The sequence below is a fragment of the Carcharhinus amblyrhynchos genome, chromosome 22, assembly GCF_965287045.1.
Source record: "Carcharhinus amblyrhynchos chromosome 22, sCarAmb.v2.hapA, whole genome shotgun sequence".
NCBI classification, from domain to species: Eukaryota; Metazoa; Chordata; class Chondrichthyes; order Carcharhiniformes; family Carcharhinidae; genus Carcharhinus; species Carcharhinus amblyrhynchos.
Genome location: NC_137345.1, coordinates 42,516,131 through 42,532,617, shown reverse-complemented (window position 1 = coordinate 42,532,617; position 16,487 = coordinate 42,516,131). Strand labels below are relative to the sequence as shown.

The 16,487-nt window shown below is 45.1% G+C and overlaps 1 protein-coding gene across 2 annotated transcripts in view; it reads right to left on the bottom strand.

Moving 5' to 3' along the window:
* Positions 1–16,487, bottom strand: part of LOC145356898 (synaptotagmin-6-like) — a 261,394-nt gene that overhangs the window by 85,352 nt on the left and 159,555 nt on the right. For both annotated transcript variants that reach the window (XM_080209881.1, XM_080209883.1), the window contains exon 3: positions 10,322–10,880. In XM_080209881.1, coding sequence (XP_080066007.1) covers positions 10,322–10,880 — 559 coding nt within the window. The remainder of the gene's footprint in view (positions 1–10,321; positions 10,881–16,487) is intronic.

Here is a 16,487-nt window from a genome sequence, read left to right as displayed (position 1 = left end):
AATATGATAATGACCAGATAATTAGTTTCTGAGCTATCATTTGAGACGTAAACATTGGACAGGCCTCTAAAGCAACATCTATGTATCCCATACCACGGCATCTTTTATATCTAGCGAAGAAGCCAGATCAAACCTCCACTTAATGCTTCTCCAAATACATCCGTGTTCCACGGGCTCAGTCTCACACTGGATTGTGCTCGGTCTGGGCAAGCAACTTGGAAATACAATGTTCTGACTCAGAGGTTAAAAGTGCTGCCTACTGAACTACTGTGTGCCTTGGCAATTGGCACTTGCTGCCCATTTACTGGAGAACCTTTCTTCATTACCCCGTCATTCAGGCTACTTAAGTTGTTACCCATATACCATTCAGATATATTGAGGCCAGAATTTTACCGTCACGGGAATCAGAGCAGGCCAGGGGCAGACCATGGAAAGATCCGTTGATCTTGGGTGGGACTTTGGGGTTGCGGGATGAGTGAGGCTATAAAATCCCACTTTGAGACTTTAATGCACAGACCTTCCAGTGGAGCACTTGTTTCCAGTGGATGCAGTTTAATGTTATTATGAATGTTATTGTGCTGTGACTGCATTACACAATGCTGTATGACCAATATAGAAATCATAGAAACCCTACAGCACAGAAAGAGGCCATTCAGCCTATCGAGTCTGCACTGACCGCAAATCCACCCAGGTCCTACCCCCATATCCCTACATATTTCCCACTAATCTATCTAACTATGCATCTCAGGACATTAAGGGGCAATTTAGCATGGCCAATCAACCTAACCTGCACATGTACTGCAACTCTACAGGGCACTGGTGAGGCTGCAACTGGAGTACTGTGTGCAGTTTTGGTCCCCTTATTTGCGAAAGGATATATTGGCCTTGGAGGGAGTGCAGAGAAGGTTCACCAGGCTGATACCGGAGATGAGGGGGTTAACCTATGAAGAGAGATTGAATAGGCTGGGTCTGTACTTGTTAGAGTTTAGAAGGCTGAGGGGGGAATCTTATAGAGACTTACAAGATAATGAAGGGGCTAGATCGGGTAGAGGTAGAGAGATTCTTCCCGCTTAGAAAGGGCAGCAGAACTAGAGGGCACAAAATAAGGGAGGGGGGGGTCAGTTTAGAACAGAGTTGAGGAGGAACTTCTTCACTCAAAGGGTGGTTAATCTCTGGAATTCTCTGCCCATTAAAGTGGTGGAGGCTACCTCGCTGAATATATTTAAGTCACTGGTAGATAGATTTCTGATAGACAAGGGAATTAAGGGTTATGGGGAGAAAGTGGGTAAGTGGAGCTGATCCACTTCAGATGAGGATCTTATTGAATGGCAGGGCAGGTTCGAAGGGCTAGATGGCCTACTCCTGCTCCTATTTCTTATGTTCTTACGTTCTTATGTTCTTATGTTCTTTGGACAATATGTTAAACTTGATGGACATTCAAGGACAGCTGGGATTTCTCTTATAACCATCCCCCTCAGTGCTAGCTCGAACAGTAAAGTGAACAGACTGAGCTGCTTTCCCTGCAGGAGTAAAAGACGATCTAGGTAGATAGGTAAATTTTCAATTAATTAAAATCCATGAGGGCTACGCAAATTCATTCATAATATTTCAAGCACAGTGCATTAATAAATATTGACGTATCAAATAAGTCACTCTTCCCATTTCAAAGTGCCACCTGCCTTTAATAAACTGCTCTTCCATGTATTGAAATGAGCAACCATGCTGTTTCACATATGCAGGGATGGGTCTGCACAATCTGTTACCCATTTGCACATTCCTTTTAACTGTTGGTACATTTGCCTTATGTTGTGGTGGCATTATGCCACTGAGACGATAAACAACCAGCCAAAAATGGAAAGTTCTATCTATCCTTGGCTTTGCTTCTATACATCAACGATGATTCACCAGGGACATTTGTGCATTGTTGACCTTCTTTCTTTCTGATTTCACCCCTGGCACAGGCAGGTCATTGCCAACAGAACAGGATGACATCTGACCTTTCCAGTGTTAACATGCACAGAGTGCAGCAAGTCACCCTCTCGTTCTTCCCTGGGGCACATCTACAAGTAACTACAAAGAGCCATGTATGTAGCCCAGTCCATCATGCAAGCCAGCCTCCCATCCCATCTGCACTTCCCGCTTCCTCGGAAAAGCAGCCGGCATAATCAAGGATCCCACGCACCATGGACATTCTTTCTTCCACCTTCTTCCATTGGGGAAAAAGTACTAAAGTCTGAGATCACGCACCAACCGACTCAAGAACAGCTTCTTCCCTGCTGTCATTAGACTTTTGAATGGACCTGTTGTATATTAAGTTGATCTTTCTCTACACCCGAGCTACGACTAACACCATATTCTGCACCCTCTTGTTTCCTTCTCCCTTATGTACCCTCTGTAAGCAGAACTTTCCCGTTTGGGCTGTCACGGGAATCGTAGCGGATGTGACATGGACCATGTAAAGGTTCATTGACCTCGAGCGGGATTTTCTGGCTTTGGGACGAATGTGGCAGGAAAATCTGGTCTGATGAATGGTATTCTTTGCCTATATAGCACACAAAGATCAATATTTTTCACTGTATACTAATGCATGTGACAATAATAAATCAAATCAAAAGACGTTTAGACAGAGTTCCTCCTGTGTGTGACTGAGATATGATAATCCTGCAAGTGCACACAGTTTGGTTTTATATTGCCAGGTCTTAAATGCACCAGTTACATAACAGTCAAAACCATTTCAGAAAATCTGGAGCAAGCCAACCCCAGCTGAGATTGGTCGCACTTGTTACATTAAGGTCAGCATTAATCCCTGGGGTAAACATCTCGTGTTTAGACAGCACTTTTAATGCATCCCAATGTGCTTTCCAGGAGCATTATCAAACAAAATGTCAGAACGAGCCACATAAGGAGGTATGATTACTGGTGACCAGTGGCTTTTAAAATGTGAATATTACCATGAATAAATGACAGAATTAATTAGCTGAATGCACCAAGGAGATAAGTTTTCCAACATCTCGTTCAGTAAGTATGGTGTGACTATTTGCATTATTACCTGCCCCACTACAGAGACAAATTCCCAGAGATACGTTTCTCATGCTGGGTATTCCATCAACGAGACACTGTCAGAATTTAGCATTCTCATGCAGATTGCAAAGTAGAATGATGCAGGAATAAAACCTTTAACAGCAGTCATCCCCTGATTGAAATGTCAATTCTTTGACATCAATAAATTTACCGTGGAAGTCAGAACATTGTGCTCTGCGAGGTGTCTGTTGGAGAAATGGGGAGTTACATGATTCAATATTACACCAGTGTGTCAGGATAAGACATTATCAGAACACAGAGACAGGACTAGAAGCAGCGTGCTGGGAAAGTCTCCATTCAATTATCATTATCTCTCCAATGAAAAGAAGACACGGTTTGGAAGGTTTTAATCAAATATACATTGCTGGTAAGATGGTGTGAGAATCTTTCTTCATTCAATGTGCTCCCATTCAAAAAGCTCCTGATTCAGCGCCTCACGGTTCAAAATTTAGATTCATAAAAGGAGATCCCTAATATTTAATACACACTGAACAAAATGTAAAGGCTATATTTTTGAGATTGATGGGTGTATCAATTGGATCTAATTGCTCGGTGGAACCAGAAGATCCCGGTGGTGAGAAGGTCCAAATTTGGGGACCAGTGACCATCGGAATCCCTGCAGTGCAGACAGAAGCCATGTGACCCATCGCGTCTGCATCAACTCTTCAAAAGAATATCCCCCTACCCCCCCGCCACTCTATCCCTTTAATCCTGCGCACTTAACGTGGCCAATCCGCCTAACGCGCACCTCTTTGGAATGTGGGAAGAAACCGGAGCATCTGAAGGAAACCCATGCAGACACGGGGAGAATGTGCAAACTCCAGACAGACAGTGACCCGAGGTTGGAAGTGAACACAGATTCCCTGTAGCTGTGAGACAGCAGTGCTAATCACATACCGCCTGTTGAACTCCGAGGATCAATTTAGTGTTATACTGAGGCCTCCATCTTTGGGCACAGGGACCTATCACTGTGCTGATGAAGCACTTCAAATCCTGGTCTAAGCTAATTTTCAGGCCATTGAATTTTAGCTGGTCTTTGGCAGCAAAAGAAAGGAGGCTTGTCACATAATATTGGCATTGAATTTATCCATTCAAATCAGCGTGAATGGTAATACGCACCAAGGCACCTGAGAAATATGGCCAAAAATTAATGAGGGGAAAGTTGACCACATGATGATATTATTGAGACTGTGTTATGTGCTGCTGTGAGTTCACAAGGCACACTTTCTGAGTTTATAATTGGAGTGCCTGTAATATCGCACAGATTTCACTGAAATCAGCTCTTAGGGAAAGATTCGAAGGGTAGGGTGTACCAGCAGTTGGGCACATACGGATCGTATGCAGCAAGCTTTCACCTACATATCCTCCACCATACCCCACACCTCCACTATCCCTCTCCCCAGCACCCAGGTTCTGGCTTCACACAAATCATCTTGTACTTGATAGGTTCAAGCCCACCGTGCAATTTCACACACAGTCGAAATGTATGGTAACGCCTTCTGGTTCCTGACACCACCCCTCTCCCCCACACCAAAACAGGTTTTAAAATGAAGGGTTTCCACTTGAACAATTCCCCTACCCGCATTAATTGTGGGAAATCATAAAAGAGTTTGATTAAAGACTGACAGGTGCAAGTTGTACTCAAATTCAACATCATGTCCACAATTTTAGTACCAGGCATCAATTAAAATACAAAATATCAGCACTCTGTTTAGATAAGAATGGATTGAAATATCACTGGTTTTGTTGGACAGCTGTGGCTCAGTTGGTGCAGGTACAAACGTCTCAAAATCAGCAACATCTTTCTGGTAGTGTGGCGACCAGAATTGAACATTATATTCCAAGTGCGGCATAACTAAGGTTCTATAAAGCTGCAACATGACTTGCTAATTTTTAAACTCAAACTCCCAGCCAATGAATGCAAGAATGCCATATGCCTTCTTGACTACCTTCTCCACCTGCATTGCCACTTTCAGTGACCTGTGTACTTGTACACCCAGATCCCTCTGCCTATCAAGACTCTTAAGGGTTCTGCCATTTACTGTATATTTCCCATCTGTATTAGATCTTCCAAAATGCATTACTTCACATTTGTCTGGATTAAATTCCATCTGCCATCTCTCCGCCCAAGTCTCCAGCTGGTCTATATCCTCTGATGGTCCTCATCGCTATCCGTAAATCCACCAACCTTTGTGTCATCTGCAAACCTGCTAATCAAACCAGTTACATTTTCCTCCAAATCATTTATATATATTACAAACAGCAAAGGTCCCAGCACTGATCCCTGAGGAACACCACTTGTCACAGGCCTCCGTTCAGAAACATAGCCTTCCACTGCTACCCTCTGTCTTCAATGAGGCTGTGCTGACTTTTGGATTTCACTGGATTTCAGGTTAGGCGGTTCGGACCCTGGGCCGTTCAGGACAATCTGGACCAGTTAGGGTCAAGGGTCGCTTGGTGCATGGGAATAAACAGGATGCACAAGCACCAAAGCAAATAACTAGTTCAGTACCACACTGCACCTATATAGCGCTTAGCTGAATTGCCCAGTTAAATTATTTTTTTAAAATTTCACTCAGTTAAAACTGATTTTAAAAATGTCCGGTTTTAGGTCAGCCAGATCTGACACGCTGGCTGGAATTTCCTGGCTGTTCCCATCAGCAAAACTGGAAGGTCCCGGGTTCCCTGGGGTGCAAGCCATGGAAAACCCTGTTGAAAGTGATGAGTATGATGTGGAGATGCCAGTGTTGGACTGGGTAAACACAGTAAGAAGTCTCACAACACCAGGTTAAAGTCCAACAGGTTTATTTGGTAGCAAACGCCACTAGCTTTCGGGGCCACTAGTTGTGAGACTTCTAACAGTGGTGGGACCATAACATCCACCAGCAGCCAATGGCGGTCCATCTCAGCCACTGCAAAACACACCATGAGGGATACGTAAAACCCCAACCACTGTACCTGTGGCGCATTCGCCTCTGAACCACAAGGTGCATATCCCACTCCAGGGACTTGAGCACTGAATTCCTGGCTGACATTTCAGTGAAATGCAGAGGGACCACTGTCCAATGATGACACATTAAACTCAAGATCCCATCATGCCTGTTTGGGTGAATGCGAATGATCTCATAGGAATATTTCGAAGGAGAGTAGGGAAGTTATCCCCAGTGCTCTGGTCCCCCAATCATCATCACAAAAAACAGGTTATTTCACATTTCGCAGTTTCATTCATAAATTCTAGAACAAGTGACCTCTTTACAACTTCAACAAAGGAGTTTTTTTCATTCATGGGATGTGGGCATCATTGGTGGGGCCAGCGTTTAGTGTTCATCCCTACTTACCATTGAACTGATTGCCTTGCGAGGCCATTTCAACCACACTGCTGTGGCTCTGGAGTCACTTATAGGCCAGACTAGGTAAGATTTCCTTCCCCAAAGGACATTACTGAACCAAATAGGTTTTTCCAACAATTGGCAATGGTTTCATGGTAGCCATTAGACTCAATTCCAGATCTTTATTGAATTCAAATTTCACCATTTGCCACAGCAGGATTCGAACCCAGGTCCCCAGAGAACTATCCTGGGTCTCTGGATTATTAGTCCAGCAACAATACCCATGAAACAAAAGTATGATAGGAAGATCTCCTTTAATCATCAGAAAGGTTCGATCATCGCATTAGAAGGTAAAGTCAAAGGATCATTTCAGTGCAGAAGGAGACCATTCAGCCCATCGACTTTGTCTCTCTTGGAAAGAGCATCTTGTCCAGGTCCACCTCCCCCAACTCAAAACCTCATGGATTTACCATGGCCAATCCACCAAACTACACATCTTTGGACACTAAGGGCAGGATTTTACTGCCGCACTCGTCCCGAGGCTGTAAATGCCCGCTGGAGGTCAATGAATATTTCCGTTGTCCACCCTTCACCTGCTCCAATTTTGTGGCACATGGGGCGTTAAAATTCTGGCGGAAGGTCAATGTAGCATGGCCAATCCACCTAGCCCGTACATCCTTAGTCTGTGGGAGGAAAGTGGAGCACCCGGAGGAAACCCTTACAGACAGGGAGAGAATCTACAAACTCCACACAGACACCCAAGGCTGGAATTGAACCCAGGTCACTGGCACCGTGAGCTACCGTGTCACATGCTAGTTACTGTATAAATGTCACCAATAGGGGAAACTGTAGAAGGACCAGAGGATATAGAGGAAGCTAAGTGGATAGGATGTCTCCCAATCAACATTGCACCACATGGACTGTAACAATACAGGAAGGCAGCTCATCACCATCTTCTCAAGGGGAATTAAAATTGGGTATGAAGTGCTGGCCTAACCAGCGACACCCTGACCCTGTGAAAGACTATAAAAAAGCATCAGGAGTTCCAGTGCATGGTAATGAACAGCAATGGGCTTGTGATGTTGGGGACATAAAATGATTGGGCTGAAATTTACGCTGCTTGGCAGTGGGCTGGAGCCTGACACGGAAGTGGGAGGATCACTGATTCCTGCACCCGCCTTTGTACACTGGCGATAATTTATCCCTCATCCAATTAGCAACCTCCTGCCAGGAAGCTGACCAGGAATGGTGGACAGCATACCCATCCAGCAATGACAAGCCCAGGGACTGACGGGGCAGGCCATGCTGGTTAGGTGCACTGGCCGTGCTAAATTCTCCCTCGGTGTACCTGAACAGGCGCTGGAGTGTGGCGACTAGGGGATTTTCACAGTAACTGCACTGCTGTGTTAGTGTAAGCCAACTTGTGACACTAATAAATGAACTTTAAACTTATGTAGCGGGTGGTATGGCCACCCATTTAAAGGTACCCTGGCACAGGTCAGCCCCACCAATAGGCAGAGCTCAGAGCTTTCTCCTGCCAAGAATTTGAAATCTTTTGCAGCAAGTAGGAGCTCAGATTGAAATGTTGGTGACTGTTCATGAGCATTCAGGACCTTGTCGCAGAGAAATGGACATTTTGAACACAGCTGACCTATTCCTCTTATGAGTAGCAAGTGTTGGTGAAAATTCTCCAATTCAGGTCAAACTCTCCCCATCTCAAACTCTCTTCATCTCTCCAGAGAGAGAGGATAGAGTGGACTTCCAGGTGGTCAGGGCTCCAGACTTAGGACAGCTCCATGGTTTGATGTTGACTCCCTGCAAGTCCTTCCCCAGGCTATGTGAGATAATACAGTAAAAAGTCTGACAACACCAGGTTTTAGTCCAACCTATATAAGCCAGGGGTCCTCATGTCCTTGCATATAGATGAAAAGAGGAGAATGCCCAGCTTGACCAAAGCATCCTGGTTGGGGGTCACAGTGGAGGTCAGCAGTTATGGAGTTGTCCAGAGGCTGCAGTGTCATCTGAAGAGGCCAGTGTTACATTTCAATGATGTGAGGGTGTGAAGTGGCTCAAATATGGGGTTCCCTCCTTCACTGCCCAGGTGTGAAAAGCAGCATGACAGAGACATGTCCCTCTGCATGGCAAAGAAGGCTGGAGTTTGAACACTTGTTAGCTGGCTGGGAGCATTGAGAAATGCTCACTGGCAAAGTAGACCCAAGATGTGAAGAGGCGACTGCAGCACAGCATCGTCACTCCAATGTCCTTCCTCATTTCCAGAGGGGGCTGCACAATGAGAGGGAATAGGCCAAGACTGGAATGATCAGCCAGTTAGAGAAGAAGGTTCCGGAGCTGGAGGCTCATCGCAGGAGCAGATTTAGTGGCTGAGATGAGGTGGGAGGAATGTCCTGGGGTGGTGTGATTCAGGGCACATAGCTCTATCCTTCAAACAATACTTACGGGGATGGAAACTGGAGAGGCTACTGGGAAGGTGACATTGATGGTTAATGTCTGTGACTGTACAATTAAAAGAGGAATGTGGAAGTGTATAAGGTTCAGAAAGTGCCTACCATCTCCTAATGGCACCAGCGAGTCTCCTGTGGAAGCCAATGTCTCTGAACTCATCTAGTTGGACGATCAGCCATGATCGTGACGCATGGTGGAGCAGGCTCGAAGGGCCAAATAGCCTCTTCCTGCTCCTATCTTCTATTAAGTTTCAATCACAGGACATATCAGTTGCACACTCAGGGAATGATATCTCTTCCTATTTAGGTCCCTGGCTGTGCGGCAGACACTCTAATGGCTACATGTGTGCAGTCTATGGTGCTGTGCACCTTTGGCAAACCAGTAATACTGGCAGGTCCTCTGCTCCTTACAGCCTGACTGGGGTTATGGTCAGTAAACAAACTAAATTTATACGCACACCTGAACAGACACTAAATTTATGCAGTGATGTTCCACAATGCTGCACAGGTTTCCTGCCCATAAGACTGCGATGAAAAGATTCACTGTTACTTTCAATGCCACAGGCATTGGATACAATGACCACAGCCAGCAGGTCACAGATTGCTGTGACTCCCTCCCTGGATAGCTGGAGCCTTCAGGGTCACTGTTAGTCTGACAGAGTGAAGTGGAGATGCCAGCATTGGACTGGGGTAAGCACAGTAAGAAGTTTCACAACACCAGTTTAAAATCCAACAGGTTTATTTAGAATCATGAGCTTTCAGAGCACTGCTGCTTTATCAGGTGAGTGATAAGTCATCAGGTCACCTGAAGAAGGGAAGAAGGAGCAGCGCTGCGAAAGCTCGTGATTCCAAATAAACCTTTGGGACTTTAACCTGATGTTATGAGACTTCTTACTGCGACAGTTAGAAGTTAGACATCCTGGCTTGTAAACATGATTAGTGTCTTTCCTCTGTCTTCCTGGCAGCTTCTATTGCCCTCCCTCTCCAGTCTCTTACTTGTTAAGTCTCAGGTAAGCTAGCTTGCTGGTCAACAGGCCACACCTGGAACCATTGAAACCTTACAGTGCAGAAAGAAACCATTTGGCCCACCGACTCTGAAACAGTATCCCATCCAGGCCCTTCCCTGTAATCTGTAACCCCGCACTTTTACCATGGCCAATCCACCTAACCTGCATGTCCTTGGAGAGTGGGGAGAAACCCACACAGACATGAAGAGAATGTACAGACTTCACACAGACAGTCACCCAAGGTTGGAATCGAACCAGAGCCCCAGGCGCTGTGAGGCAGCAGTGCCAACCACTGCGCCAACTTAACGTGGGCTCGGGTCCTGCAGTGCTGCTGCAGTTGCTGACCTAGAGTCAAGTGTACAAGCAACTGAGTCAAGTTGGGGGGAGGTAAATTCCTCATGGGTATTGATACAGGTAGAGGTAAAGAGACTCAAATACTCACAGTTGTGGCGTACTGAATGTCCTTCCAGATGGAAGTATCCCGGGAAAGATCAGAGATCTCAAACAGGTTCTCTAAAATCACTTCCCCAATCATATCGTGTCGAGAAAACCTGTCAAAGTCATAGACGCTTAAGTGCAGCTTGCGGTTGGTGAGTTCATCGTATGACACAGGAAACTGGAAGCTCTCGTCGAAGGTTGGATTGAGTGTCTTTCTGTGCACCCGGGTCTGGAACTTCCTTTTCCGATCGGGAAGAAGGTAGATTTTTACATAGGGGTCCGAGCTTCCACAAAAGTCTTTCGCGGGCAGGTCAAAAGCCTTGAGAATTGTAACAATCAACATTTCGTTTTCATAGTCGTATTTCAACATGAAGTTGATTTTCCCGCAGGTTTTCCCATCTTCTCTCTTTGTGTCTTCCGAATCCACGGATTTCTGTTTGTACAGCTCTGGTTTGATCCTCCCGATACTCGTGGCTTGTTCTTTGTGCGGTAAAGAGTCTGTGCTGAAGTCCACACTCGATACGTGCATCTGCCTCGGCAAATGTCTCTTGAAAGAGCTGTGCCTAGAATCAATCATTAAAAGAAAATTAAATTGGTAAGTGCCCTCAATGGTTTGGGAAATGGGAGTTGGGAAGGAAAGAAGGAAGTGTTAATTGTATTAAATCACAGGTTGTATATAGAGGTAGGAGACAACTCTTTTTGGGGGCTCAGGTAAAGAGACACTTCCTAACACAAGAATCAAGAGATAATAAACCTATACTGTTTCAGTCTGTGGTTAAAGATTGTAAATTAAAGACTGGTCTGGTTATTTCCTTCACCATTTTGTGCTTGGAGGTCTGCCATTGGAAAATTGTTAGAATCCATTATTAAGGAAATAATAACAGGACATTTGGAAAGTCAAAACTAAATCCATCAGAGTCAGCTCGGTTTTATGAAGGGGGAATCCTGTTTGACCAGTTTGCCTGAGCTCTTCAAAGATGTAACAAGCCAAGTGGATAATGGGGATCCTGTAGATGTAATATATCTGTATTTCCAGAAGGCATTTGATAAGGCGCCACACAAAGGTTAACACACAAGGTTAGTTCACATGAGATCAGGTATAGTTTATTAGCTGGGATAGAGAGCTGACTAACAGAGAGTAAGGATAAATGGGTCTTGTTCTGGCCGGCAAGATATAACTAGTGAGGTGCTCAGGTCACAGCTATTTACAATCTGTATTAAAGACTTGGACGTAGGAACCACAGCCAATATTGCCGACGACACTAAAATAGGTGGGATAGTAAGTTGTGATAATGAAATAAGAAATCTGCAAATGGATATGGATGGATTAAGTCAATGGGACAAAATCTGGCTGATGACATTTAACATGGACAAGTGTGAGGTTATCTGCTTTGGTAGTTAAAATACAAAGGCAAATTATTATCTAAATGGAGAGAAACCTCAGAGTGCATTGGTGCAGAGGGATCTGGGTGTCCTTGTGCACGAATCGAAGAAAGCTAGTGTGCAGGTACAGCAGGTAATAAGGAAGGCAAATGGAATCTTGACATTTATTGCTAAAGGAATTGAACATAAAAGTACAGAAGCGTAGCTGCTACTGTACAAAACATTAATTAGATTAATTCCAGGGATGAGGAGTTTAATGAGGACTTAATTTAATTTAATGAGGACTTAGAAAGAGATTGGGCAGCTTGGGCCTATAGTCTCTGGAGTTAGAAGAATGAGAGGAAATCTAATTGGGGTGTACAAGATGATCAAGGAGATTAATAAAGTAGATGTAGAGAGGATGATTCCTCTTGAGGGACAACCCAGAACAAGAAGTCACAGATTTAGGATAAGGGGCGGCAGATTTAAAGTAGAGATGAGGAGAAATTGCTTCTCTCAAAGAATTGTAAATCTGTGGAATTCATTCCCCAGAGCGTGGTGGATGCTGGGACTTTGAGTAAATTGAAGGAAGAGGTGGGCAGATATTTAATTAGAAAGAGTTTGAAGAGCTATGAAGAATGGGCAGGTAAGTGGGGCTGAGGCTGAGGTAAGATCAGCCATGATCATATTAAATAGTGGAGCAGGCATGAAGGGCTAAATTGTTTACTCCAGCTCCTAGTACTTGTGTCTGGAGATGCAGTGGGTAATGTCCCTGCCTCTGAGTCATAAGTTCCGGGTTCAAGTCCCAGGCTTGATGGCCAAGGAAATTGTGCCCATAACACAGTCAGACTGATGTGGGATATCATTCCTCAAGCTGTTAGCCCCTGGCGACAAACTAGTGACCTGTTCAGGGAATTACTAGCTATGGAAAGGAGATGAAGTTTGCCATTGTACACTGCCAGGTGCGAGAAGAGAATTGAAATTAGACGTCATGTTTACTTTTGGACACTTTCATTTATACTCTGAGTCTGAAAACTAAATATAATTGAGAATGTAATATGTACCAATGGAATCCCTTCACAACTGTTCAATGTGACAATCACACAGTCTATTGGCCGGGGAATGTTTCACTTATCTCTGAACACTGGTTTTGTTGACCAACATTGGCTCTTAAACCAACAACACTTCAATCTTAAAATTCTCGTTCTGTTTATCAATTCCCTCTATGTCCTCACCTCTCCCGGCTTTCCTTCAATCCCACAATCTTTTTGTGACCTCCACACTCCTCCAATTCTGGATTCTTGTGTTACACAACATCTCAGCATTCCACCCTTGGAGGCCGTGTTTTCAGCTGCCTAGGGCCTAGATTCTAGAATTCTCATCCAAAGCCCTGCCACTCTACATCGTTCCTGTTTTCAAGATATTCCTTCAAATTTATTCACCAACAAAACATCTGATCACCTGTCACAATATCTCTTTCCATGGCTATGGGTTCAAGTCCCATCTTGTCTCCCCCACCCACCCACCACCCCACCCACCTCCCAACTATGCCGTGATAGAATCATATAATCTTCAGTGCAGAAGGAGGCCATTCGGCCCATTGAGCCTGCATTGACAACAATCCCACCAGGTCCTATCCCTATAACCCCACATATTTACCCACCTGGCACTGAGGTCAATTGATCACAGTCAATCAATCTTACCTGCACATCTTTGGAGTGGAGTGGGAGGAAACCGGAGCACCTGGAGGAAAACCACGCAGACAAGGAGAGAATGTGCAAACCCCACGCAGGCAATGACTCAAGGCCAGAGTCAAACCAGGGTCACTGGCGCTGCGAGGCAGCAGTGCTAACCACTGTGCCACCCTCATAGCCAAGGGAGGTGTGTTCATAAGGCTACAAAACATAAGGGTGCTTCAACCTGCAAAACCCTTCCAAACACATTCATGGCTGGTGGTAAGAACTTGGTCAGACACGCTTGGTGCGGAGTGACTTCCCTCAACCAATAAGCCCCTGGTGACAGACTGGGAATTACTAGCTATGGAAACACTAGGTGCGGGAAGGGGATTGGAAGACAAGCCAGTTTTTCTCTTTAAATTCCTGACTCATCCATTCAAACCAGGAAACACATTTTCAGTGTTTACTGCTGTTCAAAATCCCCTTTAACAATCACCATGGAATTGAATCACAAAACCCTAGCTAAAGAAAAATATGCTAAACATTCAAATAAAGTATTGGTTTAAATGAATGTGAATTCCAAAACACAGCATTATCCCTATGGTCAGGACCCTTATCAACCCTGCACAACCTCCATCATGTGTACAATCAGTATCTACTGCATACATTAGCTACCAGAGCATTTGTAGAATGAGGAATTGTTGAAGCCACCTCATTTTCATTGTTTGTGCTTTATCCCATTTTCTTGGTGAATAAATTTCTTTAGTTTCTCTCTGGGCCTTACCGATCGGGAGAGATGGGTGGAGACATTTGTGTTATTGATGTACATCCCCGATGGGGCTTACTTTTAAAACACTGCTGGCCTGCCTAATAACAAAGATTTGATCATTTTTGACAGCAAGAAAGACTTTCAATTCTCAGTTACGAGAAGTCATTCACACATCATGCCACATTTTCATGCCAGCAGTGTTCAAAGTGGGTTAGATCTTTCTCCTGACTGAGAGAAATCAATTTTTGACTCTTCATATGGCAAACTCTAATAACTAAAATCGGAATGGATTTCAGAAAAAGCATTTCATTTTTTTACCTCTTGCAATTGATATCAGTGGAAAAGTGTTCACAGGGCAGGACAGAAAATGCTTTCGCCAAGTTCTGGGTACAACTAAGTCATCAGTGTATTCTGGAGTTATCAGTGTTAACTCATCTCCAGATAGGGGTGACCAAATGCAGGCTGGCTGCTTTGTGGAACACCAAGGCTTGGTCCAAAAGCATGGCCCTGACCTTGCTGCTTAGTGCCGTGAGAATTTAGCTCCTTGCTCTCGTGCTCACATTCCTGTTCTTGTTGTTGGGGCAGTGTTCCAGTCAAGCCAAACACAAGCTTGAGGAACAGAATCTCATCTTCAGATAAGGCCCTTTACAGCCTTCTAAGTTCAGCACTGAGTTCATTAACTTCAGACTGTGAAAAATGTCCTTCATTTTGTTTCCTTCATTTGCCATTTTCCACGCTTTTGCCTTTCAGAGAGAGCTGCCCTTTATTCTGCCGTGAACATTCACTCTAGATCAGTGCTGTGGTGGGTGGCCCTTTAAGAATCAACCTATACAGTAAAGGTCACGTGACCCATGAGACCAATCAGGGAGCATAGAAAGAATCACAGAATCCCTACAGTGCAGAAAGAGGCCATTCAGCCCATCGAGTCTGCACCGACCACAATCCCATCTAGGCCCTATCCCCATATCCCTACATATTTTACCCACTAATCCCTCTAACCTATGCATCTCAGGACATTAAGGGGAAATTTGGCATGGCCAATCAACCTAACCCGCACATCTTCGGACTTTGGCCTCTTTTAAGGTTGCACATCTTTGGACTTAGGGAGCAAGGTGGGGCATCACCTTGGTAATGTTTCTGTACTTTGGGTCATTTCAGGAGTTGATTGCAGTCACGAGGCTGCAAGCCTCTGCATAGCTTTAACCTTTTCCCTAAACTGGTGAACAAGCATCTTTACAAGTGGTTTACCTCTTTACTACACCCGTTACCATTCTCGTTTCCTATTACTCTACAACATACTTGTTATTTGACATCTCCTGCCCTCAAACCTATTCTAGACCTTCCCTTGTGTTCGTTCTGACCCTCCCCGTCTTTTTCAACAGATACTATTTATCACATTTCTCCCTCCCTTCAAATCCAAAGGAGAGTCACAATGGACTCAAAATCTTAATTCTGGCTGAAATGTTCCAGCCTTCCTGCTGGAGGCCTTTTCCAGTCCCGCTGTTAGCAACCCCCTCCCCCCGCCCTTTCCCCCACACTGCTGTCAGTTCCCCAGTGATAGAGGGTGCAAACGAAAGGAAAAGCTGTTCTCAGCAGTGGAACTGATAGATCCTGCTATTGGACTGCTTTCGCTGCTACAAAACATGCTGTGGGGTGGGGAGAGCGGCACAGTAGTTTGGTGGTTAGCGCTGCTGCTTCACAGCTCCAGGGTCCTGGGTTCGATTCTCAGCTCGGGTCACTGTCTGTGTGGAGTTTGCACGTTGTCCTTGTGTCTGCGTGGGTTTCCTCTGGGTACTCCGGTTTTCTCCCACAGTCCAAAGATGTGCAAGTTAGGTTGATTGGCCATGCTAAGAAAATTGCCCCTTAGTGTCCAGAGATGTGTAAGTTACAGGGATTAGTGGGTATAATATGTAGGGGTATGGGGGTAGGGCCTGGGTGGGATTGTGTTCGGTGCAGACTCGATGGGCTGAAGGGCCTCTTTCTGCACTGTAGGGTTCTATGATGATTTCTATCAGCTCCAACTTCCCTTTCTCTCTCCACAGATGCTGCCAGACCTGCTGAGTATGGGCAGCATTTGGGTGGCATGGTGGCACAGTGGCTAGCACTGCTGCCTCGCAGCGCCAGAGACCCATTCAATTCTGGCCTCGGGTGACTGTCTGTGTGGAGTTTGCATGTTCTCCCCATGTTTGTGTGGGTTTCCTCTGGATGCTCCAGTTTCCTTCCACACTCCAAAGATGTGCAGGTTGGGTGCATTAGCCATGCTAAATTGTCCCTTATTGTCAGGGGGACTAGCAGGGTAAATATGGGGGTTATGGGGATAGATCCTGGGTGAGATTGTTGTTAGTGCAGACTTGATGGGCCGA